General features: G+C 52.1%; 9 protein-coding genes across 9 annotated transcripts; 4 read left to right on the forward strand and 5 right to left on the reverse strand.

The window, feature by feature from the left end:
• Positions 1 to 238: 238 nt before the first annotated feature.
• M436DRAFT_67522 (uncharacterized protein) lies at positions 239 to 1,383 on the forward strand (the record flags this gene model as incomplete). The annotated part of the gene is made up of 2 exons (XM_013567859.1): positions 239 to 376; positions 442 to 1,383. The coding sequence occupies 2 exons, from the start codon at positions 239 to 241 to the stop codon at positions 1,381 to 1,383; spliced, it is 1,080 nt and encodes a 359-aa protein (XP_013423313.1).
• A 1,084-nt stretch (positions 1,384 to 2,467) lies between these two features.
• M436DRAFT_85757 (uncharacterized protein) lies at positions 2,468 to 3,404 on the reverse strand (the record flags this gene model as incomplete). Its single annotated transcript, XM_013567888.1, has 3 exons — positions 2,468 to 2,621; positions 2,687 to 2,913; positions 2,973 to 3,404. 3 exons carry the CDS (start codon positions 3,402 to 3,404, stop codon positions 2,468 to 2,470), a joined length of 813 nt encoding a protein of 270 aa, XP_013423342.1.
• Positions 3,405 to 4,260: 856 nt separating this feature from the next.
• Positions 4,261 to 11,375, reverse strand: M436DRAFT_85758 (acetyl-CoA carboxylase acc1; the record flags this gene model as incomplete). Its single annotated transcript, XM_013567889.1, has 5 exons — positions 4,261 to 4,974; positions 5,030 to 10,700; positions 10,756 to 10,850; positions 10,916 to 11,086; positions 11,193 to 11,375. The coding sequence occupies 5 exons, from the start codon at positions 11,373 to 11,375 to the stop codon at positions 4,261 to 4,263; spliced, it is 6,834 nt and encodes a 2,277-aa protein (XP_013423343.1).
• Positions 11,376 to 12,932: 1,557 nt separating this feature from the next.
• Positions 12,933 to 14,785, reverse strand: M436DRAFT_56745 (uncharacterized protein; the record flags this gene model as incomplete). Its single annotated transcript, XM_013567804.1, has 2 exons — positions 12,933 to 14,501; positions 14,558 to 14,785. 2 exons carry the CDS (start codon positions 14,783 to 14,785, stop codon positions 12,933 to 12,935), a joined length of 1,797 nt encoding a protein of 598 aa, XP_013423258.1.
• Positions 14,786 to 16,026: 1,241 nt separating this feature from the next.
• On the reverse strand, positions 16,027 to 17,280 carry M436DRAFT_76389 (RBP11-like subunits of RNA polymerase; the record flags this gene model as incomplete). The annotated part of the gene is made up of 3 exons (XM_013567890.1): positions 16,027 to 17,019; positions 17,074 to 17,178; positions 17,227 to 17,280. The coding sequence occupies 3 exons, from the start codon at positions 17,278 to 17,280 to the stop codon at positions 16,027 to 16,029; spliced, it is 1,152 nt and encodes a 383-aa protein (XP_013423344.1).
• Positions 17,279 to 19,018, forward strand: M436DRAFT_76390 (putative NADH-ubiquinone oxidoreductase 49 kDa subunit; the record flags this gene model as incomplete). The annotated part of the gene is made up of 3 exons (XM_013567891.1): positions 17,279 to 17,285; positions 17,563 to 18,206; positions 18,260 to 19,018. The coding sequence occupies 3 exons, from the start codon at positions 17,279 to 17,281 to the stop codon at positions 19,016 to 19,018; spliced, it is 1,410 nt and encodes a 469-aa protein (XP_013423345.1).
• Positions 19,019 to 20,344: 1,326 nt separating this feature from the next.
• Positions 20,345 to 21,119, forward strand: M436DRAFT_85762 (uncharacterized protein; the record flags this gene model as incomplete). The annotated part of the gene is made up of 3 exons (XM_013567892.1): positions 20,345 to 20,391; positions 20,449 to 20,841; positions 20,924 to 21,119. The coding sequence occupies 3 exons, from the start codon at positions 20,345 to 20,347 to the stop codon at positions 21,117 to 21,119; spliced, it is 636 nt and encodes a 211-aa protein (XP_013423346.1).
• A 414-nt stretch (positions 21,120 to 21,533) lies between these two features.
• Positions 21,534 to 23,231, reverse strand: M436DRAFT_56760 (Serine/threonine-protein kinase Rio1; the record flags this gene model as incomplete). Its single annotated transcript, XM_013567806.1, has 1 exon — positions 21,534 to 23,231. The coding sequence occupies one exon, from the start codon at positions 23,229 to 23,231 to the stop codon at positions 21,534 to 21,536; it is 1,698 nt and encodes a 565-aa protein (XP_013423260.1).
• A 391-nt stretch (positions 23,232 to 23,622) lies between these two features.
• M436DRAFT_56653 (uncharacterized protein) lies at positions 23,623 to 25,214 on the forward strand (the record flags this gene model as incomplete). The annotated part of the gene is made up of 3 exons (XM_013567785.1): positions 23,623 to 23,909; positions 24,000 to 25,051; positions 25,105 to 25,214. 3 exons carry the CDS (start codon positions 23,623 to 23,625, stop codon positions 25,212 to 25,214), a joined length of 1,449 nt encoding a protein of 482 aa, XP_013423239.1.
• Positions 25,215 to 26,170: the final 956 nt, after the last annotated feature.

The raw sequence follows: 26,170 nt of genomic DNA on the forward strand, positions 1-26,170 counted from the left end.
CCATGCACGGTTGTGTCCAGGTCAGAGACACGATCGCATGGAGCAGGTTAGAAAGTCTACAGATAAGTATGCTCGCCCAGGTGTTTTGCACGCTGGGAGGCATCGCTTTCGTGTCGTTCGTCCCGCGAGCACAATATCAAATCCATCATAACACTACACTTTCCAAAACTACACATCCTTTCTGCATATCCATATCTGCCCTCGACGACGTGATCGTCTCACAGCATGCGCTTTCAACATGTGTAAACATTCGCTCCCACGTGTACACATTACACTGTCTTTCCCTTTCGAGCTGCACCACATCAAAGCACTATACCTGAACCATCAATACAAAGAGTGCGCACGCAGATGCGAGAACTTGCTTACTCACAATCAGGTAACGTTTTGCCATCGCTGACCGTAACAGTCTACGTCGATAGCTTGATCTAACCTGCATTACAGGAAGAACCTGCGCATGCTATCTTCCTCAACCTCTATGCCGCACTGTCTCATGAAGGACTTGCCAGAACAATGCACGTTTACTCGGTGTGGAGGCTACCAAAGATAGCTGCAGCCGAGTCCGCCTACACCAGAGCAATGGACGTATGCTCAGAAGAAGAGCACCGCCTTGTGGAGAGCGCGACCTTTTCCATGCCAGGTCTCGCCATCGATCAGCCCATGGTTCAGCTTGCTGCGTCGAAACAAATTCGTGTGCGCAAGAGAAACAGCAAACCATCCCTTGTTCATCTCGGTCCTGGACTTGAGCGATCACACAGTAACTCCAGCAAGCGCGCCGAGCGCATCAACTTCAGCTGGCCGCGCACCTTCACGCCCCTCTCCTGCGCAACAGTCAAGGCCATCCAATACAATGTCTGTAAAGACATGGACACTCCGCTGGATGACCCATTCACAATCTCCCCTTCCGAACCATCAAGTACCGCAACATCAGCCCAGGGCACTCCCATCAAGACCAGCAATCTTAAGGCAAAGAACAGCACAGATTCGTTCGACTCACCTCATCCTCCATCCCCAACACCTTCCTGCAAATCCGTCCAACCTACTGCTGCATCACGCGCTCATGCAGCTTACTCGACTCACCTTACCGCCATCCACGCTCAACTAACCACTCATCTCCATCATCTGCTCGAGTTGAAGCATTCCACTATCACTGAACAAGAAGAGCGTGCTCGCCGTCAAAGCGGATCCACCAGCAACATGCAAAGCACCACAAAGTTGCCTCAGTCACGTAGCTTCTGGAGCTTCAAGGATGAAGAGGCAGAGATGAAAGAGAAGTTGAGCAAAATCGAGGAAGGTAGAGCTAGAGGCTGGAAGATTGCTAGGTTTGAGCCAAAGAGATATGTTGAGTTGGCTGAAGATGCACTTGCTGAGTTGGGAAGAGTGTAATGGTTTTGATCGAGCAAAAGTGATGGTGTTCATGCGAGGAAGGTATGGTCGTGAATTAATGTAATGCAGTCGTGCTACAAACTGTGATCGAACCCAATTGCCCAGCATGCTTTTTTGCAAAAGCACCCAATCAAATTGTCCCATGCTCTCTTTGTATTCAAAAACCTGCATATTGAGACACTACGAAGTTGGAGTCAGAGCAGGCAGTCTTTGGTTTACCAAATATCGAGTCACACGTTGGCAACCTTCAAGGAGGTGGCCCGGTTCACAGATGGAGAGAAAATGTTCTTTGAGTCATCAACTTTGTCAAGTTTTAGCATTCTAGTGACCATGCCTCAGGAACAACAGTCGATATCCTCAGCTAATTCCCTTCTTTCCTTCTCTGTGAGCGCTTTTTGTCTCAATCTCGGTCTCTCCTCAATGCTGGGTGTTTCTTTACGAGCCAGAATCGCAGTGGGGACACTGCTTAGATCAGAGCTTGTTGGTTGGTCGTTGAACGAAGCGAGATCATTTTGAGTCTGACAAATCAAGTTCTTGAGCAGGGCTTTTCTGTGTCTTGTCGTCGAGTACAGGTTCTGTTGCTCGAGTTGGGTCAGCTCAGTCGAGAGCTGTAAAAGACAGCATGGTACTCACGGCCATCCTGGAAGCGTACAGGTGTGTACTTCTTCGGCATCCAGGCTTTCTGCTCAGACTCTTCTTGTTTAACCGGTCTGGCCTTCTCAACTTCGAGGCCAAAAGCCTTGGCAAAGTCATACAATGATGGGATGAGGCGAGCTCCGGCGTGTCGATATGAATGTGATCAGATGTGACCCCTGGTTCATCACTTCCTGGTGACCTTCACTCTCGAGATTACTTTTCTTCACTTGTGTTTCGTTGCAAACTAGCAAGGCTCAGCACGGCTATAACATGACTAGTTTGAGAGTTTGATAACTCGAGGGGCTTTCGTTTCAATCTGTATTAGGTACAACCCTTTCATCGTGTGACTTGATGTCTTCCAGGTCAGGTCAAAGGCTACTTGTTTCGATTCTATCATGCCCTGCAAGACGTGATCGTGTAACTTGACGTAGCATAAATCAAGTACTGTTCACTCCGAATCAGACTCTCTCTTGACGACCTTGCGACGTTCCGATTTCTTGACGTAACCCTCATCGTCTTCTGTCATCAGCAAGACGTGCTGTTTAGCAGCACGAGCAATCTCTTTCATGTATGAGATGTCGTCAGTTTTCTCGTAGCTTTGGCTGTGTAGTCGTCAGTAGTTGTCTGCAGAGCTTCATAAGTAGTGACTCGTTATGGGGGTACTTACGCGAGATCAATTATCTCAGCTGAGATTGAGAGACGGTCTTCGACCTCGATCTCATCGAACTCATGCTTGATTCCGCTCTTTGCATCTTCGCTCTTATCGCATGCCTCTCTGACCTTTGCTCCCCAAGTATCCTTGCGTTTCTGGACAGATGTGGCATCGTCGTCCCTGAATTCCGGAAAGAAGAAGACTGAGTCTACGCTAGTCATGATTCCTGTGCATAGCTTGGTCTCTGGTCTTGTAAGACCAAAGCGTAGTAGACGGCAGTGCCTTCTCCGCGTGGGCAGACAGCTCGCATTGCCTTTGGATCCATCTCGATGGGCTTGATGTCGTTTATGCTGTTGACAGAATAGCCTCTGCTGCTCGCCATCTTGGTCTTCTCTTCTAGATCGGTACTTGATGGCAGCATTCCAACCCACACGACGGTGGTTGTGTCTTTGTCATTGGTATTGAGCTCCAGCTCCTCGTTCAAGGGAATGCGGCTGGGCAATGTCTCTGGATCTGCATTTTTTATGGCTGCGAGGCGGGCATCTGAAGTTGCCATCTTCTTGACGGATTCGACCGCAAAGACACGCTTGTCTGATCTGTCTCCGGTTTGGTCGTCATAAGCAGTGAGTGAGAGACTGAACGCATGAGATCGCGTGGCTTCAGCTTGAGTGGTCTCGCTTGCAGAAGATCCAGCACCTGCTGGGTTACTGATGTTCATCGAGTCACTCGTCATCGTGAATGCCTTGATATGTGCTGTATGTAGTTGTCAGTGGCATACTTTGATGAAGATCCTTTGTAAATACCTGCGAGAGAGAAAGAGTGGTTGGAGATCGGTCAAGAAGAAGAGCAAGCGGGAGAGCGGTTTGATACTGCAAGCGGAAGGAGCAAGTGAGTGATATGTGCTGAGATGCGAGTTCACTTGGAGCAAGCACGACCAAGCAATGCCCAGTCAATGTTGAGGATTAATTCTAACTGGCCCTATGCTTGTGTCAGAACATCCTAGTCTCAGTATGGTACTGCCATGCAGCGAACCACTGTCAAGAGAAGTGGAAGATGGTTATTGTACTTACCTTGGCTGCCGAGTTGTAGTGGTTTTCTCGATCGACTGGCGCCGGCGAGTTGTCTGCTACCAATTGTGTTGTTTGCTCTTTCCTCGAGATCAACTGGAGGTTCTGCTCCTTCCCTCGTTCGCCATCAACGAGTTAATAGCAGGACTTATAACCGACTTCACTGGATCGCTCACTTTCGAGCTCTGATACAAACAGACCCTATTGAGAAATATGAGGTGCCAGGGACGGAACAATGAAACAGTTGTGAGGACGTATCCATGTAGAATAAGGTGAAAAGTGATTAACTATTTTTTATGTATAAGAGGGTAGGGTAGAGTAGAGTTGATATGGAAAAATCAATCATGCGACAAAGGCAAAAACATGCTTGAACGAAAGACACCAAAACATAATGTAAAGAGTAAAAAATCATTAACAGAATGCTGTAATAAACACCCCATCTTCCCGAATATTGTAAAAAAAGAAGAAAAGAAGCAAGAACCAAGGGTATGTACATATACAAAGAAGGTGTCATCACCACCTCTATGCCGACGACAAAACCTTGAGAATCTCCTCCTTCTCGGCAACAGGAAGCATGCTCAACATCTGAGCGATACCCTTGAGACCGCCCTCCTTGTTGGCATGCAACATGGCGGCAACATCGTAAGCGATGGACTCCTGCTTGAGTCCCTCGATCTTGGAGTAGATGTCTGCGCGGTTCTCCTCGTACCACTGGGCGACCTTCTGGTCCTCGGTGGCAAACTGAGGAACACCTGACCACGACTCCAGAGTCTGGAGGTTCTTGGTGCGCGACACCAGCTCCTTGGACGACGACTGGGCCATGGCCTTGAGCACGTACTCCTCGTCGAGTCTGCGGCGCAGACGCCAGTAGAAGAAGCGACGAGCGTTTTGCCATTGCAGGGGCATGCGGATAGTGTCCTTTGCCTTCATGCGGCCGGCGCGGTCGTGCAGGTCGGCGTACTGCAGGGAGATTTGCATGTACACGGGCAACAACAGCTTCTCGCGTTCGGTCATCTTGGCCTTGACCTCGCGTGCCTCCTCGGCAGACAGCGACTTGTCAACCGATCTGGCCTTGAGCTCGCCGTATGTGGGGTCCAGACGGGCCATGGTCTCGAGCTGCTTCTCCTTGCGGAACTTGATGCCGACAATACCTTCGGGCTCGAGGACACCACCGCGAGATTCCTCGTCGGCGTACATCTCCATGTATTGAGGGTTGATCGTAGGGTCGACGACAACCTGTGATATTTATTAGCATTTTGTAGATATGAGGAGTGTGATTGTCAAAACTTACCCATGAACCACCACGAAGCTCTCCGAAGGGAGGAATGTAGACGAAGATGGGCTGCTCGTACTTGACGAGGGCATCGACAATGTATGAACCGTACTTGAGAACCTCGTTGTACATGTCTCTTTGACCACCAGAGAAACCTCTCCAGTTGGCGAGAATCATCAAAGGCAATTGCTCACCGTTGTTGAAGTCTCTGATAGCCTGGGCGGTCTTGAAGGCAGAGTTGGGATACCACACACCACCAGCCTCGTTGGTGACTTGCTCGATCGAGTCGGGATTGGCAGGGTCGGCGGGTGTGACGTTCTCGACGGAGCGAGTCTCAACACCAATGACACCGACAGGGATACCACCAAGGCGAGCACGACCGACAACGACAGTGCGAGCCCAGCCGCCAAGAGCCTCCTCGAAGGAGCCCTTGTCGAACAGACCGGAGGCAAAGCCATCGTCTTCCTGCTTACCGTGGATGAGCCATCTGACATCGTAAGGCTGCTTCTGGGGAGGGAAGAAGGTGACGTCACGGTCCCAAGAATCGGTCGAGGGTGAGATGGGGATGGGGTTGTTCTTCTTGTCAGGAATGAAGGACATCCACTTGACAATCTTGGAAACACCCTCGAAGTCATCACCAGCAGTCATGTGAGAAACACCGTTCTTGTACATGATCTGGGTACCACCAAGCTGCAAGTTGGAAGTGTAGACCTCGCGACCCAAAAGCTTGTTGATGGCGGGAGCACCAGTGAGGATGATGGGTTGGCCCTCAATCTGGATGGCACGCTGACCAAGACGGACGAGGTAAGCACCGATACCGACGGAACGGCAAGTAACGAGGGTAATGGTAAAAATGTCCTCGTAAGCTCTCGATGTCTCACCGGCGATGAGACCGGAGCCCTTCAAACACTCGACACCAAGACCGTCCTCAGCACCAACAATGGTGGTGATAACGTGCCTGACCTCGCCGTTGACGGTGGTCTCCTTGGTAATGACGTGCTTGAGCTCACCATCCTCGAAGCGGGCCTTCTTCTCAGGGGTCAGGTAGAGGTAGTCGAAACCAGCCTCAGGTCTTGATGCATCCTTCCATGCAACTGAGAAGTGGGGAATGAGCTCCTCGGCCATACCGATACGGGCACCGGAGTTGGCGGACAGGTAGATTCTGGGAATACCAAGCTTTCTGGCCAGCTCGGTACACTTGTGGAAGAATCTATCTTCGGCGGGACCGAATGAACCAATCTTGAAGGTGATATCGTTGGCGATGATGATGAAACGTCTGCCACGAGGGTACTCGGGAGTCTTGGCGGTGATGAGCCATGCAACCATACCGATGGTGTTGGTTCCGGGGTCACGGTTGACCTCGGCAAGGTTGTCGGTATCATCAAGAACAAGCTCGTTGTACTCGATGCACTCGCCTGAGATGGGCTGCTTGTCCTTGAGGCCAGGGTGGGCAGCAGTGACTACGTTCCAGCTGTTCTCGATGGCTTGTCTGAACAGCTCGGGGAAATCGTAGACGTACTGAGTGCCCATGATGTGAGCCTTGTAACGCTTGGGTTGCAGGGCACCCTTGGTGGTGTAAGGAGTGGACACAGGACGCAGGTGCATGGAACCAATCTTGGTGCTGCCACCGATGCTCTGGAAGTACCAGTCATTGCCCTTCTCGGACTTGCGCTCAGCGTACAGCTCAACCTGGATAATGTAACCAGAGGTGTTGTTGATCAACACGCGAACGGGGTAGGCCTCGCCAGTGTTGGGGTCAGTGCAGATGATGCGAACCTCAACACCAGTAACGCGGAGGCGCCAAGCACGACGACCGAATCTGTCAAGGAATCCAGCAAGAGCCTCCTCGACCTCCCCGGGGGTAAGAGGGAAGACGGGAGAGAAGTTGATGAAGATGTGGTTCAAATCGGAGTTGTTGTTGCCGATAATCTCCAGAGCATCAAGAATGTCGGTCATGAGTCTATCAGCTTCCGAGATCATGTACTCGACAGTCGAGATGTCGTCACGAACACGACCGGGACGGACAACAGCGCGGGTGAAGTAACGCTTGTCGTTCTCGACACCTTTACCAACGGCCTCGTAGATGTGAATGTTGCGGTTCTCGGTGAAGACGGGTGCAATGTTGAACTTGGACAAACGTCCGAGCTCAAGTTGGAAGGCAAGAGCAGGCTCAATGTGACGGATACTGGCGTCTTCCTCGTAGGCAGGACCACGGAAAGTGTAGTAGCCGGGGTAAGTGCCATCCTTGTGACCACAGATGAATGTCAAACGACGAACACGGCGTGCGAGAAGCTCGTCCTTGTATTCATTGACGATGGGAACGAGACGGGCAAGAATCTCGCGATCATCAAGGGACTCAGCATCCTTAACAGCAACGTTGCAGACAGCAGTGAGCTCATCAGTGGAGTCGATCTTAGGGGCAGCGGGCTTGCGCTGTCTGGACAGGTCGGCCATCAGAGCAGCGTTTGAACCACGCTGCTTGCCAGCGTGGCTGCCAGCAAGAGGGAAGACCTCGAGTGCCTTTGACAGGTACTCCTCAATCTCGTCAATGTACTGAACGGGAATGACTGCACCCTTGCGAGTGGGCTCGTCCTTGGTACGGGCGTTGAGGTAGCTCATGTCGCTGATAGAGTGCACACGGCTGAAAGCTCCGGGTCCAGCAGGGGTGCCAGGAGTGGAGGGGTGTGATGACTCGATAGGCAGACCGAACTCAGACTGACCAACCTTGCGGAGGGAGAAGTCCCAGGTCAAGACGTAAGGAGTGTCGTTCTCGGTGACATACTCGATGGTCTTGAGCTGGTAGGCGCGGTAAGCGCGGCGAGTGTAGACCTCGAGAGCGGCCAATGAGACCCAAGGATCGGGGTGGACGAAGAACTGAGAGAGCACATCGAAAACGGTGTACTTCGAGTCAACGACCTCCTTGATGATCTCGAAGCTGGGCTCACGGTGGTCCCAACCAGCCTCACCGTAGCGAGACTCGAGAACTGAGGAACGAAGAATGTGCTCCATCTGGGAAGTACGCTCCTCAAGCGAAGGCATAGCGCACTGGATGAGCAGCTCACGAGCCTTCAATGAGACCTTGGCGGTCTGTCTGGACTCGAGCTCGGCAAGCTGGCGGAGGGAAGAGCGCAAGTACTTGGCGACATTGCCGGCACCGGGCTTGTTGGGACGGTACAGGTCAAGGATGGCGATGATGAGGTTGTTCTTCGAGTTGACACGAGTGTGCGACAAGGCAGTGTGGACAACCTTGATCAAGTTATCCTTGTTCTGGTCTCTGAGGGCAAGGACAACTTCCTCGTCACGGTTCTGTCTGGCAGCGAAGAGGTGCTCGACGTCGTAGTACTGCTGGAAGAGAGAAGCCATGACAGCGAACTCGTGACCCTTGAGGCCGTCGGTGAACTTGTTCATAACATCAAGGATGGGGCCAAGTCCAGCGCGGAGGGTGTCAACGTCACTGGGAGCAACATTCTCCTCGAGGAAGCGAGCGAAGGTCTTCTGGAGCTGCTTGCTGGGGAACTCGGAGCCGCGGCTGTGAGCACGCTCAACAATCTGTTCCAGCTGAGCATCGAGCTTCTGGGGCATACGAGAGTGGAGGGCAGATGCCTGGGCATTCCACTCGCCGTATGGCAACTCAGGGTTGCGGAGAACATCAATAAGCTCCTGGAGGGTATCCTGCATGATGACCGAGTTGTCGAAACCTTGCATGATGCTCTGGAGGATGTTGTGAAGGAAGGCAAAGCGCTGAGGGGCCTTGTTACCCAAAACTTGGGGAGGACCCATCTCAGGGAGCTGGCCAAGGAAAGGCTGGGCCGACTTGACTCTGGAGGGATCGTCAAGAGACAGTATACCAAGGATATCACCAGCCTCGAGGGTGGCTCCGGGCTGCTTGATGAGGTTGACAATACCATCCTCTTGGGCAATCAGAGGCATGTACATCTTCATGACTTCGACTTCAGCGAAGGCCTGGCCCTTCTTGACGTGCTCGCCGTTCTGGATGGTGAACTTGACGAGCTTACCGGGCGAAGGAGTTCTGAGCTGAGTAGGGTCGTTCTCCTGCTCAAGCAGGCAGGTCTTGCCGTCGACACTGAGACGAGTGGCACCAACCTCCTCCTTCCAGTAGGCGTTGTGACTGCGGCCGTTAAGCAAAATGAGCAGACCGCCGTCGGAAAGAGGTCTCACGCCAACGGAACATCTCGAGCCGTTGATGAAAAGTGTGTAGCTGTCAAGGCCAGAGCGAGTGACAGTGAACTTGTAGCGCGAGCCATCGTAGATGAAGTCGATGGGGAAGACAGTCTTGAGGACATCCTTGGAGGGGACTTGACCCTTCTCCAAGCTGACACGGTACTCGGTTGTGCAGATGTCGCTGGCGATGTGAGCCTTGGTGACGGCACCAGAGATGACGGCGAGGATGGGGTCGGGACGCTCGGCGGTGAGCTTCTTGGAGATCAGCTCGTCGAGCCATCCAGTAGTAATGGTGTTGTCCTCGAAGGCGGGGGTCTCGAGCAGCTTGATGAGGTACTCAACAGTGGTTCTGAAGTCACCACGAATGCTCAATTCCTTGAGGGCGACGACCATCTGCTTACGCGAAGCCTGTCTGTTCTCGCCGTATGCGAAAATATGACCAAACTGCGAGTCAGAGAAACTGTGAATGGATGAAGCAGCACCGACCGAGAAGTAACCCCAGACGTTTGCGCTGGATCTGAAGTTCAACTCGTGCATGGTACCACTGGAAGGCTTGAAACCCTCACCGGGGTCCTCTGAGGTGATACGACAGGCAGTGGTGTGGCCCTTGGGCTGAGGTCTGCGCTGGTTGAGGGTGCTGCCCTCCTTGGAGAAATCGAAATCGATCTCGGTGGAGGTGTGGGGGTCAACACCGTAGAGAAGACGAATGTCGCGAACGCGGTGAAGAGGAAGACCCATAGCAATCTGCAGCTGGGCGGCGGGAAGGTTAACACCCGAAACCATCTCGGTGGTAGGATGTTCGACCTGGAGACGAGGGTTCAACTCGAGGAAGTAGAACTTGTCGTCGGAGTGCGAGTACAGGTACTCGACGGTACCTGCAGACACGTAACCGACCAGGCGACCCAGAGACACAGCAGCCTTCTCCATTTGCTGGAAAGTCTTTGAGCTGGCAATGGTGACGGGAGCCTCCTCGATAATCTTCTGGTGTCTACGCTGGACCGAGCAGTCACGACCGAACAGCGAGATGTTGTTGCCGTACTGATCGGCGAGCAGCTGGACTTCCAAATGTCTGGCGTTGCCGGCAAGCTTCATGATGAAGATGGGCGAACCAGGAATTTCGCTCGCAGCGGCCTTGTACATGGCAGCGAACTCCTCCTCGTTATCGACCTTGCGGATACCCTTACCACCACCACCCTCAGAGGCCTTGACCATGACGGGGAAACCAATCTTCTTGGCTGCGACGAGACCCTCCTCGGCGGAGTGGACGCAACCTTTGTCGTAGATCTCATCTCTGACGGTAACGATGTTGTTTGCGTCAACCTCGACCTCGGCGACACCCTCTCCTGACCAGGGGATACAGGGTACACCGGCGTGTTGTGCGACAATGGTCGAGGAAATCTTGTCACCGAGCGATCTCATGGCAGAGCCAGGAGGACCAATGAAGACAATCTTGTTTGGTGATGCGGCGAGCGACTCGGGCAGCTTGGGGTTTTCTGAGGCGTGACCCCTACGAATGTGTCAGCTTTGGCCTGAGGGGTAAAAATTGCTACAGCGAGACTCACCATCCAGCCCAGACAGCGTGAACGCCCATACGCTCAGCAACATCGACGATGAGCTCGACGTTGGCGTAGTTGTTGTTGTTGGTACCGCCAGGCACCTGTGAACCAATGTCAGTCCGCCACTCCGTAGGTCCGAATTCTCGAGTCTTGGAGTGTCACATACCTCGACGTACTTGTCTGCCATTCTGATGTAGTCGGCGTTGGCAGCCAAGTCCTCAGGGGTGGCCATGACGGTGAATTGGATGGCGCGCTCGTCGCCAAAGGTCTCGTATGCCCATCTTCGGACGGATCTGATCTCCTTGACGGCGGCGATACCGTTGTTTGCAATCAGGACCTACAAACAGCTCGTCAGTATGCTTGCAAGCTTGCATTGAGGCCTCTGGAGATCTCTGAGGGGCCCTGGAGACCCCTGGAGGCTCCTGGAGGAGTCTGTCACTTACATTGGTGATGACTGTGTGTCCGTCGTTTGCAGCGACAAAATCCTTAACCGATGAAGGAGGAGCCTGGCTAAGCTCGTTGCCGCCAATGAAGTGTGGAGCCAAGTTGAACTTGGAGGCGTAGGAACTCGATTGACCGTTCATGTTGCCATTTACCGCTGACGCTCCTCCCACTGCGTCCGCCATATTTGTGGTTAGAAGGCCCATTCACGGATCTGAACTGGGAACTTTGAAAAGAGGGCCGAGAGTGCGGAGAAAGAAGAAGCTAAGGCCGGCCCGCTACTGAGCTGGTCGGGACTCGGAGGCCAGTTGTTCTCGAGCAAGAGAACTCCGAACAAGAGACCGTGTGGGTATCAAGAAACAAAAAGAGCAAAAAAGAAGAAAGAGGTCGCGTGAGTGATGATCAGCGGCCTTGTGCTCTTCAAATACCTCGTCGGCGGCGTTGGTGCGTGGAGCGAGTGTTGGGGCTGGTATTAGCAATTGTCCGAGTCTATGCGTCTCTCATGGAACTGAAAAGAGGCTAGTCTGGAGCTGCTGGGAAATTGGTTCCACGGTAATTCGACCAGCGACGAGAAGGCGACGGAGGGACGGAGAGGGAAAGGAGAGGTTCGAGAGGTCGGTTCAATGGGACAGAGCGAGTGCTTCTTTACTTGTACATGGTGTGCTACCCTCACCACCTATCTATGCCCCTACGCCTTCGGCACGAGGGGGCGACCAGTTGAGCTGTGCCAACAAGCGCTAGCTCACCATCTTTGTCCGGAGCTCCATCACCCATGCTTGCTCCCGGTAACTCAAGAGTACGGGGCCGCCCGCACGCCTCTTGCTCTCAAAGAGGCATTCATTGATGACACGCAGACGGTGCATGTGTTGAGGTCTCGGACTGCATGCCTGGGGACAACATATTGTTGATCCTTAGCTGACCTGTCAAGAACTCAACCAACACACGCAGATAGCCTGCATCTCAATGTAATACGCGCGCAAGGCTTGGTCTGTTATCTCTCCAGCCATCAAAGTAGGCAGACGTTTCCCAACACCATCCTTCGTACGCACTCGACAGTATTCAAGACATTCTTTGCTTCAAAAATGATAGTAGCATGTCCACATAAGCCCCGACTACAAGCTCACAGTAGCGTCTCACATAGTGTGCGGGTCAGTAAATTTAGCACCAATTTACCGCAAGGCACGGAGAATTTTGGCTTGATCTCAGTCCCTTTCCCGACCGACGCTTATCGGGGTCCGAGAATCCCTCGTGGAGAGCCGAACATGCCATGAAAGATGTCTCTCTGAGTCGAGTTTTCTATTGTCTACTTCCTGCCTTCAAAGACGAGCCATTTGCCATGTTCTACTCCCGGTCCAGCCTTCCTATCCATGATACTGGGAAATCGCTCGTCTTGGATCGGCATTGCCGCTTGTGGGACCGTGGCTGCTCGTCCGTCGTCTAGATGCTGTCCCACGACCATCAAGCTTGGCAGGCTTCGGAGCTTTAACTCTATGATCACAACTCACTGGGAACGGACGGTAAATGGATATCTCGGGAATGCATGTTTCGGAGAATTTCCCACCACTGTCTGATGAAGAAAGTGGATGGGCGCATTAATTCGTGCAAGTTTCTAATTCGAAATGCGACCGCCATATCGACAGTGTGCAGCAGCGACACGTACAGAAATAAAATATTCAGCCTCCTCTGACACCAGCAACATCATGCGTGAAACGTAAAAGACCAACGTCGTAATATTATCATGACTAGAACGTTTCTCCCAAGTCGCTCAGCTTGCGAGATGACTTGTCTGACGCCGCGCCATCATACGATTGTTGCGATTGATGACTTGGCGCGAGGCTTGACCGGCGGCCAGAAACGCTGTTCCCGAAGCCTGTTCCGCTCTGCCGTTTCAAGCCTGGTGTTGGAATCCCACTTCCACCGGTCGTGGTGACTACTGTTCTCTTGATCGTAGGAGTGACTACTTCCTCAGCCTCTCTCATCTCGGACACGCTGTTAGACTGTCGGTGCACACGATTGCGCTGTGATGAGGCGAATGTTCCTCCCATCGAAGTGCGAGGCCTTGAAGGGAGGACTGAGCTTTGCGACTGACCGTATGGCGCATTGCCCGAGCGCGAGGGTGGTCTAGCGAACGATCCTGTCTCCCCCACGTTGTTGGCCCGGCTGCTTGGTCGGCTAGACTCTCTAGTGGCTGTGGACATGGATGCGATGGATGTGCTTGCTCTTTCCAGTGGATGTGGTCGTTGACCTCCAAATGATAGGTGTTTAACGTGTCCACTTGCGCTCGTCGATCTCGGCGTGGGAGGTGGCAGGTGGCTGTCTTCTTGCCTCGTAGATGAGCTCGTGCTGTTGCTTGTGTGCTTGCTCCTGTTTCTAACAGTAATGCTATTGGCCATGAACGAGCCACCAGTGAGCGCGCCGATTCGTGGTGACCCCTTTGGTGTGTTCGCTGCTCTCGGAGTGTTTGCGTTTGGTGGTGGCAGCTTCGAACGTACTGATTGCACTCTCTCTTCAATTTTTTGCATTCTGCCAATTAAGCCCTTGATCTGATATAATGAGCCCGATCTCGGTACACCTTCCGAGCCGACGCTAGGTCGTGATTGGAGAGTGGTGCGTCGTTTCGTTGAGGGGGTTGTAGTAGTCGCATAGGATGGACCGCGTGAATGGCGTGCAGGCCTAATGGTGTTCGGGTTGAGAGAGGCGCGAGGAGTCGAAGTCGGCTCTGGTACCAGCGGGTTTTTCTTTGGTGGTGGAAGCATTCTGGACATGGGATTGCCAGACGCATCGGAGAGGGGCGGAGATGGAGGTGTGGGGGTGTCTGAGAGTGTGGACATCTCGGATCTGACAGGTGGAGGGGTGGAGACAGTGGGCGAGGACGCAGCAGTGCGTGATGAAGTGGGCGAGCGGGCGTGCAGTGCAGACGGGCGTCGTACGGGGGTCAGATCGCGGTAGCGGCGAGAACCTGATTCGGACAGGCGCAGTTTCTCGCGAGTGATGTCTGCCTCGATGCGAAGGTCAGACAACTCGTCGCGGAGTCGTTGTGTCTGGATGCGCAAGTCTTCTCGCTCTTGTTCACCAGCGCGCATCTCCTCTTCCATCAGGACGCCTCTCTCGATTGCGACATTGTATTTTGATTCGAGTTCCTCCAGCGATGATGTTGTGTTGCGGGCCTGGCGCTCGTAATCGTCGTTGTCGACTTCGATATCTCGGAGTTTCAGCTGTAGCGTCCGGGTGGTTTCGCGCATGGTTGTGATCTCTTTCTGCAGTTTGGTTTGCGCCGCATTCGCCTCAGCCTTTGATTGTTTGTACTTGGTCTATACCGGCCAGTCAGCAAAGGCATACAGAGAGGGCACAAGGCCAGCAATCGCACCTTCCATTCGTCGACCTCGAAGCCTAGACTCTCGACGCGCTCCTTCAATTTCCGCTCTCTCTTTTCGGACGCCTCGACATCTTTCTCGAGCTCGGCCTCGAGCTCTCTACTAGATTGCTGGAACTCCTGTAACTCGACTTCCAGCTGTTCATATTGTGCCTTGTAGTAGGCTAGTTCTTGATCGACCGTAGTGCCGTGGCGGAATGGTGACGAAGGCGGGTTGCTCATATCGTTGACGCTTGTGTTGCGGGCAGATCAAGATGTCATATCCGGGTGTGCGGTGTTGAGGGGCAACGATTGCGCTGTCGAGACTTTGCGCAACCAGGCTTGTTGAGAGGCGGGGCAGCAGTGAGGATATTGGTGAGATGTAAGGGGCGTTGTAAGAATGCTCTGGCAAGAATCGCGACGCCGTCTCTCTCGGGTCGCTCTGAATCGATCGCTGGGTGTCGCCGAGGGGTCGCTGGGTGTTGACGGGGATGAGATCAGGTTGCAGTTGTTTGGGTGCGGTGTTTACTGCAAGATGCACGCGCAGCCCTAGCGTCGTTGTCTGGGGACGCTTTGGCCGAGGACAAAAGAAAGACCTGATCCGAAGAAAAAGCACTTTCGGTCTGGTTCGCAGCTGCCTAATAAGACACGAACTGACTGTTGGACACGGGGTAGAACTGTCTGTTGTATCGTGAGACAGGATGTACGCCGATATCTTGCCATCTGATACTGTTTCTCATTGTCGCATCTCTCGTCCTATTGTTATCATACCCTGCGGCCGGCTTAACGGTCCGATGTCATTCCCATCTCTCAGCCTCCAACCTGCAGCCGTCACATTGAGGGGCCACTTCATAAGTGCTGATAGCACAAGTTATCTATACAGTATGTGATAGGCTATTAACTTCGAGATTAGACCAAGAAAGGAGGAGGCCCTCTCGACTTGGTCTGAACATAACGACCGATCACCACCTTTTGGTCAACCTTGGGTTTTGGTATGTGCTTCTTGAAAATACATCACTCTTGCGTTTCTCACAGCAACCACCTCAAAAACAGATCATGTGTATACTTGCCCAGCTCAGGTCATGAGTCTGTGCCCTGAAGACAATTTGTATGGCCTAATGTTCACTCTTGCTCCGGTTTACGTGGTTTATCGAGAACCAATTAGAATGACAGGGTCGCCACAGAAGCATGAATCCATCTCGGTCCGACTAGACGCCCTTGACTACTTAAGTACCTCCAAGGGTACCTAGGCATTTCACGTACTCGAGTAGTGTGATTCATGCCATGACAAGCAGTGAGTAACGAATCAAGATGATAACTCAGAAATCTCCCTAACCTTTTTGTCCACATCTCGGAACAGCGTGAATATACATCACTCAGAATGAAAACGCCAATGCTATGCGCGCGAAACCCGTCAAAATAAACACCCAACCCTTTCTTTTTACAGACCCATGAACGCCTAATCCTCGAAGCTAGCACTCAGACTACCTCATCAAGTCGTTGAGATTTCTCTTGAAGCGCTCACACTTGATCTTGAGTGCGCGAACAGACTCCAGAAAGACCTCGTCACTGTCGATCTGACCAGTGCTTTCAACACTGAAGATGAAGTGATCACGGATACGGCCGAGCTGCACCTTGTCCTTGAACTCATCATGACGGAGGCACTCTCGCGACACAGTGTCCTTCATTGGGTTCGCAACAACAGCCTTCTTTTCACCCGAGGCGGCGTCGTCCTCCAGGGCGATAACACCGCGAGGGAAGCAGCGGGCAAATTTCTTTGCGTCTGCTCCGAGAATGGGCTCCTTGATGTTGATGGATGGCAGGAGACGGTACGAAGCAGTGGCGACAGGAGAGAATTTGGCGTGGTCGGCTCCAATACCCTTGATGCAGTGACATTGCAGGTGGATAGTTTGACCAGGTCTCAGCTTTGCGATCAGGATATCGGGGTTGACTGGGCGAATGGCCTCGTCGCCGGTAAAGTACTCGGATTGCTGGCCCTGAGGATGGAACTGGAACTGGTGTGCGTAGACGGAGCTGTTGATGTAGAGCTTGTTGGGATCGCGCTCGCCCTGTCTTGCGAGTCCCTTGCCTTCTTGACGCCATTCGCAAGTGACGTTCAGCTCGAGAACGATGGTGTTGTTGTCGCGAGGAACGGAAGCGTTGGGATCGATGACTTCGCCAGACTGCTGGAAAATGTGCTGTTGGGCGGGATCGTCCTTGGGAGGACCCTTCTTGAACCATTGCATCCAGCGGAGACCTTCACGAGAACCAGTGAAGGGAATCAGACCGATACGGTGACAGAGAACCTCGTCCTGGATGATGGAAGTGTTGTCGTAGACGAAGACGTCTTCTATGGCCAGAGTGGGGATTTCGGAGAGCATGATACGGCGGTATGCATTTGCGACAGAGGCGTCGATGCCGACGAGCGAGAAGACCGAGTCGTATTGGTCATTCTTGTGGAAGTTCACTTGAAGTTTCTTGAGAAAAGGTCAGAAAGGAATGCGATCGGACTCGGAGGAGGCAGGGCGTACCTGTTTGAAGGCGTCGAGGTTCCACGAGTTGTCCTCACCGGGATAGTGGCCAGGAAAATCGGTAGAGACGACATTTGAGACGGTTTCGGGGTTGATACCCACGAGCTATAAAGATGTTAGCGGGTAGTTGTATGTATTGTGTGAATCGCGTACTCTGCGTTTCTCGACCTCCTCTTGCGAGGGCTGCTTGAATGATCTGGCCGACATGTCTGGTTGACTTGGACTTTTTCTCCAAAGCAGCGTCAGTCAAGCTCGAAGAAATTCTGGAAGCTCGGCCCGGGAAAAGGCTGCCAAGCACCAGAGCGGCGGAGCGGAGTGGCTGGAAGCTGGCGGAGTGGAGCGGACGAGTGATGACCAAAGGAAAGTCTGTCGATGCGTCGTTGATTGCCCGCAGCTCTCAGAGTCGACGAGCACACGCCTGCACCCTTCGCGTCCGCCCTCAATCCTCTCCACTCCCCGTCCGCCTCTCTCTACGAGCCACAATGTCAGCTTCATTTGCTCGTATCGCGTCCAGGCGACTGTACCAGCGCCCGGCTCTGCCTCGCCCCTCGACCACCTTCCGCTCGCTGTCGACCTCTCTCCCCCGTCACTTCGCCGCCCCCGTCGACAACCCCAATGCCACTCGCCTCATCCCCGTAGACCCCAACTTCGTTCCTGGCTCCCAGAATGCCGACAACTCGAACGTCAACCTGGCCAACGATGCCGACGAGGACCCGAACCAGCGCAAGATCCGCCACTACACTGTCAACTTCGGTCCCCAGCATCCCGCCGCCCACGGGGTGTTGCGTTTGATTCTCGAGCTCAATGGCGAAGAGATTGTCCGCGCAGACCCCCACGTCGGTCTGTTGCACCGTGGTACCGAGAAGTTGATCGAGTACAAGACATACCTCCAAGCCCTGCCCTACTTTGATCGTCTCGACTACGTTTCCATGATGACCAACGAGCAATGTTTCTCTCTCGCTGTCGAGAAGCTGCTCAACATTGAGGTTCCCGAGCGTGCCAAGTGGATCCGCACCATGTTCGGTGAAATCACCCGCATCTTGAACCACCTCATGTCTATCCTCTCCCACGCCATGGATGTTGGTGCTCTTACTCCCTTCCTGTGGGGTTTCGAGGAGCGTGAGAAGCTCATGGTACGTTCGAGTGCTTAGTTTGATTTGATAGATTTACTCACACTTTGTCACAGGAGTTCTACGAGCGTGTATCTGGTGCCCGTCTCCACGCTGCTTACGTCCGCCCCGGTGGTGTCTCCCAGGATCTTCCCGTCGGTATCCTTGACGACATCTACCAGTGGGCCACCCAGTTCGGTGACCGCATTGACGAGACCGAGGAGCTTCTGACCGACAACCGCATCTGGAAGGGCCGTACCCAGGGTGTTGGTGTTGTTTCCGCTGCTGACGCTCTCAACTACTCTTTCACTGGTGTCATGCTTCGTGGTTCTGGTGTGCCATGGGATGTCCGCAAGTCCCAGCCTTACGATGCCTATGACCAGGTCGAGTTCGACGTGCCCGTCGGTGTCAATGGTGACTGCTATGACCGTTACCTCTGCCGTATGGAGGAGTTCCGCCAGTCGCTGCGCATCATCTTCCAGTGCCTGAACAAGATCACCCCTGGACCCATCAAGGTCGAGGACTACAAGATCGCTCCTCCTCCCCGTGCTGCCATGAAGGAGAACATGGAGGCTCTCATTCACCACTTCTTGCTTTACAGCAAGGGTTACACCGTCCCTCCTGGTGAGACCTACTCCGCCATCGAGGCCCCCAAGGGCGAGATGGGTGTCTTTGTCGTCTCGGACGGTTCCGAGAGACCCTACAGATGCAAGATCCGTGCTCCCGGCTTCGCTCACTTGGGATGCTTCGACCAAATTTCAAGAGGTCACTTGTTGGCTGACGCCGTCGCCATCATCGGCACCATGGACCTAGTATTTGGTGAGGTAGACAGGTAGTTATTAGTCAAGAAAGAGTATCCACGAGATGTAGAGAGCGTGGAGTGTTTGGTGGTGTAAATATGGGCGTTGTTCTATCAATTTTCTTCCGTTGGAACGGTTTTCACGGCATTATGTACCTTTACTTAGACAAGTAAACCCGATCCTTTTCTTTTGTGTATTCTGCTACACTCAGCTGCTATACATCCATCTATAAGCTGATCTGATTGATGGTGGTTGCTCTTGAGGAGGTTGTATATCTGGTTCGGCTTCCGAGGATTCCCCGTCCCCTGCTTTGAACCACCTCTCCTAACAGAATACAGGGCGATATGTCAGCTATCAAAATGCACAGAGATAGCCAGACAATGGCAGATATCCATTGAAAGGCTTGCACCACCTGTTTCTCACTGGAAGCATCCCCGTCCTTGAAGTCACTGTGCCATTTTATTGGTCTCTCTATTGCCTTGTGTCCTGTTGGGAGGATCACAAGCAGACAAGTACACAATGCAGACAACAAGCATCAGCTCTCTGGTACACATCAGGCCTTGCTCACAACTACAAAACTGCACCATGATCTCGAGAAGCCGCAAGGATTCCATCGAAAGTTGTAAATCAGTCCAATCTTAGAGTTCACGAGACTACCTGTTTGCACTGTCTTGGTTTCTTTCTATATCGACTATTCTACAGGATATGTGGAGATACCAGCTTGGGACAAAGCCGTCGCTTCTGTTAATGTCTGCTTGGTGGTCCCTTCTTTCTCATAGACACGTCTCAATATCGACTTCTGGTACCATATCAACTTCACTCTGCCCTCTCATACATAAAATATAGTCAATCAAATTTTTACAAACCAGTTCTGGTAGCACCTACTCTATGTTAGCCCAATCGCTCCCTCTCCTTCAGCGTTGGACTTCTCGATAGTGTTTGCAAATCGTCTCCTCTGTTGACACATATCCTATCAACAGTTGTCTTTGATTTTCCTCCAAACATCAATTCCATCACAACAAACCACTTCTTTGATCATGGAATCCTTCGTTTTGCTTCCAGAAACAGTACTTCATCAGTCTCAGACCTTTAGTTGTTCGAAGGTTACTCCGTGTGTGAGACACAATGGCCACGCACGTTGTTGATTATTCAAGATGACATGGATGATCTCTTGGGAAGCTCAAACAAAGAAATATGGATGTCAAACAAGGGTCCAAACGACACCTTTGATACTGACACAAACAACGGTACTGCTTGGACTCTGTCTATATATTGGATGCTTGTCAACACTTGCTCTCTCAACATTGCCCCGTACGCATCTAACCGGCCAACTATCCAACAGCATATCATCTCATCCACAAAATGGTTGCGGAAAAGGCTTTACAAATGCTTCTCAAAGGCTTGGCCAAGTGAGACCTCTTTGACTACAAGGACTGGAATGGGAACACCGCTGACACACCGTATAGTCTCGAGGATCGTGGTGATCACAGCGACCTCATGATCATCTGCGGTTCTGACGCCTACGAAGTCCACAAAGCCATCGTTTGCTCCCAGTCTGAGTTCTTCAAACTCGCATGTCGCAAACATACAGACGACGGAGGCGACTTCAAGGAAGCTCAGTCTGGTATTGTTGAGATTCCTAGTTACAAGACTGACGCCAATACCACTGAGCCCGAAGACTTCAAGTGGGATGCGGATGAAGATGATCCCAAGTGCGTCAAACTCATGATCCACTACTTCTACCACCTAGACTATCTTGAGGTCGAGACCGCCAAGGTCAAGGAGAAGAAGCGTACAGAAGAGAACTATGACGAGGCTCATGTACTCAAAGAAGGTCTTCTGATCGACCACGCCAAGATGTATGCTATGGGACAAATACGGTATCCCTGGCCTCAAGGATCTTGCTCTGAGCAAGTATCAAGAAGCCTACGAACACACCAGTGCCGGCTTTGCCAACTCGATGATGGTCATCTACACCAGTACCATCGACAACGACATGGACCTTCGCAACGTCATCATCAAGATTCTGAAAAACGACATTACCAATCTCATGAAGAAGCCCAAGATCGATCAGACTGTCAAAGACCTTCCTCTGCTCTCGCACGCCCTCCTACGCAAGAGCTTGAATCTTCCGTAGACTATAGAGCTATTGCTCTCCAGTCTGGCAGCCTATCTTCATCGTCTGAAACACTCCACAGTCGCGTGCGCCACCTCTGAGCGGCTCACTAGTGTTTCTGTGAGCTGAAGCGAAACTTCAATCACACGAAGCCAAGAACATGAAGAAGCAGAAAGAAGATGCGGATTCGAGGAAATGGAGGAAGGCACGACCGGCGGGAGGGATACAAAGGGATATTCAAAATACTTAACAAACACATCGTCAACGGGAAGGAGGCATCGAAGTAAACAGAGAAGGAACGACCTTGCATTTTCCAACAATGAGTCTCAGTACGAGTAAAAATGCAAAGATTGAAACGATCAGTGGAAAGCGTATTGCGAATCGTCAAAAAGTGGTATCATTTGGCTGAAGAACGAAGACATGAAATAGAATCACCTAGTGCTTGCCGCGAGAAGAACCGCTGATGAGCTTCTTCTTAAGATGCTTGGGCATCTTGTCCTTTCTCTTCTCGCGCTTCTCCTCCTTGACTGCCTTTTTATGTTCCTTTTTAGTATCCTTGTCTTCGAAGCGCTTGCCACGAGGCCTCTCGCCCTCATTGCGCTTTCTACGCGGCCTATCGGGATCTTCTGAGTCATACTCGTCGCTTTCTGATCCTGAGGCTTCACTGCCGTCCTCAGCCTCGTCGTCATTGGTGTTGGCGGTTTTGTTTGCGAGAAGGGCTTTGTAGACTAGATCGTCGCCTTCGCCCTTTTGTACTCGTGCGGCATCACGCTCGACATCATAGACTTGCTCGAGGGTCTGGGGGATGTATTGTTGTCTGAAGACTTGGTTGTCGACTTCCTCATCATCTTGGTTTCCCTGTTGTTCTCTAGTCTCGTACATTTTTTGAATCAGGTTTTCCATTTGAGAAGTTTCGACGCCTCCTTGTTCGGAAGTGATGAAGCCAAAGATGGCACGCTCAGGCAAACAATCAATGCCCTTGCGAGCGAAGAAATCGGAAATGTTTTTGATGTCCATACGCAAGAATTCGAGGGAGCGTGGGTGGTCGTGCTCGACGGACTGACTGACGTCGATGACGAAGATGCGGTTTTGGTGGTACATGAGGTTGTATTCGCTCAAATCGCCGTGGACGAGGCGACAGGTCTGGTACATGATGCGCATGTAGCCGAGCAATTGGATGTACATTTCTCTCCACTTTGCAGCATTTTCCTCTTCGGTGGGGAGTTGGAAATCGACGTCTCTCAGGCGAGGAGCAGGCCACCCCTTCTTGTTGCCCAAGAAACTCATGACCATGACGTGTTGGCGAAGATAGAGAGGGTCGGGACAGGGAATGCCAGCGGCGTGCAAGATACGCAAGTTTCTGAATTCCTTCTCTGCCCAGACCTTGACCATGGCGCGGTTGTCGCTCTTGTTGTAACCACCGCGGAATCTGAAGTCACCGGTGACATACTTGTCGCGGTCCTTGAAAACCAGAATACTCGTCTTGTAGACCTTGATGGCTCTGTGGAGGGGAGCAGCAGGGCCCTCGGAGTCGTCGTGGGACTCGGGGACGGTTGCAGCGTGGTAGACGTTGGCTTCCTTGCCGGTGGAAAGAACACCGTTGATCTCGGAAACGACGTTCTTGTTCAGCAGTTGCAAGAGAATCATGCGAGTTCTGGGATCCAGGACTTGTTCACTGGTGGCGCGATCGCTCTTGTCCTTGCCGCCGCCTCCTCTTTCTTGCTTGCCGCCACCGTCGAGGTTGTTGAGACGTAGCTTGGACGCATGCTGAGCCAAACTCTGAACTTGATCGTCGACGCTAGAGCGAGTGTTTGCAGTGGGTTTGTGGCCAGCGGGGTTGGTCTTTGGTTTTTGAGATGAAGGGACTTGGTTGTCGTTTAATTGTCGTTGGCGGTTGTATGATTTGGTAAAGTCGGCAGGATTGGACGAGGTGATTTCCGAGTCGTTGACCTCATCGGCGCTATCCTCGAACAAGTCGTCGTAGTAGTCGTCCTCTTCATCATGGTTGTTTCCTTCGTCTAGCAAGACGCCACCAGATTGTTCTTGGTCGTTGTTGACATATTCGTATCCTTGGTTTGGCGCAAAGGTGTGAGCGGGCTCCAGAGCTGCTGCTGGCGACTCGTTTGACGACATGATCGATGTTGTTATGTACAAGGCAAAAGAATGTCGCGAGCAGTCGCAGAGAAAAGATATTGGGCTGAAAGTTGCGTCAATTCTACTCGCGTACGCGGAGCTAACGGCCTTTCCTGATTCATGGACGCTAGGTATCTTATGCAACCATCGCAGGTCGCTTTTGTGCATGAGAGCAGCTCGTTGACAACAGTTAGATCTCGCTGTGGTGTTGTCAACTCCATGGGAAAACGTGCTCGTAGAGAACAACGTGCTAGAGAACACCGCGTCCGGCTTCAGCCTCCCCACGTTACACAAGTTCCGTGCCTCATACCGACTTCATCCATATATGTTGACTGCATCTTCTTCGACTTCAGCATGGCGACTGTCTTGTACAGCTCGGAAAGACCGCGCCATGATTCTGTCTACGAAGATATCTACTCGCTTTGCTCCTATTCTTAGCCTCCGCCGCTGCTCTCGCCCCCACGCCACTTGCCTTCAACCTACTGTTGATCGTGCCGAACTTGACTCGATCCAGCACCAGCTCGATCTGAAATCTCCTGTCGACACTCTGGCATGTCTTCTCATAAATGATTCTCGCCCGCTGTATCGACAGGCGCACCTATCTTCACTAGTCAAGAATGCTCTGAGAATTGACTTTCCCATCAACGGCCAAATGCTCGATAGCGATCAGTTTCGAAAGTATGTGTCCGAACACCCCAGGCTCGTGTTTTTTCTGTTGTTGCCTGAGTTGGTGTAGTAAGTATCATGAGCTTTGGCTGACTTGCTTAGACATATGGCTGTCAAGTGGAACGATAAGTATCGCCGAAGACTCATGAGGGAGCAATTCCTGAGATGTCAAACTGTTCAACATGTCATGCGCGTTCTCGCTGTAGCTTTGCAGCATAAAGAGACCACCCGTGAGTTGGCCTCCATGGAAACTTGCATCGTGAGAGCTCTTTATCGTGCCCGAGACACCACAACCGACCACAAAATTTTCGGTGCCATAACAACAATCATTTGTCGTTTCCGAAAAGTCAACATACCAATTGGCCGCCACCTCTTGGCCGTCGGTATCAAATTTGCTGCCCGTACACGCAGCCTGCCTGGTATGAAAAGATACCTGAAGCTGCATGTCGAACTGGACTTCCCCATCGCCAAAACTTTGTTCAGGGCCATCATCGCCAAGTTTAGTGTCGGAAGTAATGGGTATGGTGAGATACGAAATGGTAGATGGTCACGTCGCGATCTGCTGCAAGTCCTTCTTGGCTTCGAAGACACTGCTCCAGAGGACCAACATCACCTAGGTCTATTTCTCGATCGAAGTGAATGGTCTGGGTTGTATGGATGGCTTGTGGTGTTGTCTCGCTGCAGAGCATCCGACGAGATTTGGAAAGAGTGGATATTGTGGCAGGGCAATCCCATGCGTCTGAGCACCGGCAAGGTGGTATCTTCACTCAGCGAATGTGAAGCTAAACTCAGAGGCGACTACTCATTTATCGAGATGATGGCCGACTCGGGAGACACCCGCCGAGCTTGGGAGATGCTTCGCGACAGTGGCATATCGTTCGGGGATTGTCGGCGTCGACTGAGGCATAAACTTCTGCGAGACATACAGTATGCAACCCTGTGGGACTCTCATATTTCTACCGACTTGCTTGAGCAGTACGATTTAGAGCTGAAGAAGGTGGAAAATGCATTAGGCGTGGAATGGATTGATCTGGGTGCCGACCAAGGGTACCACAGACCTACCAATAACATGCAACAATCCCTCGAGTTTCTCTCGTCGCCTTTCTTCAAGCCAGAACCAGACTTTGGGTACCCCCTGGATCTCAGCGCAGAAGGTATGTTGCATTGTCTGTCACTGTTGTAGGACTCTTACTGATTGGTATTCCAGAGATCAAACAACAGCATCAGCTGATGAAAGAATACGCCGAGGACATGCCAATATATACTCCAAAAACCTCTCGCAAACCTACAACACATGATCACAACTCAACGCCCTAACGACACAGCATTTTATAGCATAGCATAGCATGATAGCATATTTTAATCCTTCAATCAGTCCTATTCGCTGTCCAATCCTATTTACCGATGATCGATTTATGGTGACCTCGTCAGCTGTTTCATTAATCGGATAAGTGTCACTGGTCAAGACCGATTCTATGGGCAGTCCCGTATCCGAGCCGCTGGTGATGCTGTTGCTACCCACGCATCCCGCAATCCCTCATCAACGATCCATCGTAAACATTGACTGCTATCGCTCAAACCTCTCTCCCCACTCACATCGAAGCGGAGAGTCTCCATGGGGCATAGTGGGGGGCACGCGAGATGATAGCATGATCCTGGCTTACCAGACAGCGATGCCGCACGCACTGGTGTCAGACCTGCAGTAGTGGCATTGTATTCGGTCCGGCATCATCGCGGCGCTTTAAGCTTCTACCAAGACTTCTAACGGTTTGCGGGTTCGTGTCATTGATCTTGTAAGGAGGCGTCTGAAGGCTTGCGCAAGGCTTGCTTCTTGCGGCCGAAAGTCACGGACCGAGATGGCAAGCCAACTACACCTCAAGGTTGGACAGGCTTCACTATAGCCACACTTTCTCATGCAGGATGCATGCTCGTTCGAACGAGACAGATGGCAGGACTTTTGAGTCTGGAATCCTTCACCTACATGGGGTATCGTTGGACTGATGGCGAAGATCTTTCTGGGGTGACACATGGAGATGAGATGGCCACGCGTATGCAACAATGTGCTCAGTGCGAAGTGGACTCGCGAGACCCATGCGAGTTTCTAGCCTGGCACTAGAAAGAACGATCGTCAGGCGATTGCAAGATCTTGGGTTGGCTCTCTTCGCATCTCGCTCTTCCTTCTGCCACACAAGACTGTGCTTGGCTTGTACCTCATCAACACAGTTGAGGGGTACACAGTCGTACAAATCAGTACACTATTTCCACCATTCAAC

The sequence above is a fragment of the Aureobasidium namibiae genome, assembly GCF_000721765.1.
Source record: "Aureobasidium namibiae CBS 147.97 unplaced genomic scaffold scaffold_22, whole genome shotgun sequence".
Taxonomy (NCBI): Eukaryota; Fungi; Ascomycota; class Dothideomycetes; order Dothideales; family Saccotheciaceae; genus Aureobasidium; species Aureobasidium namibiae.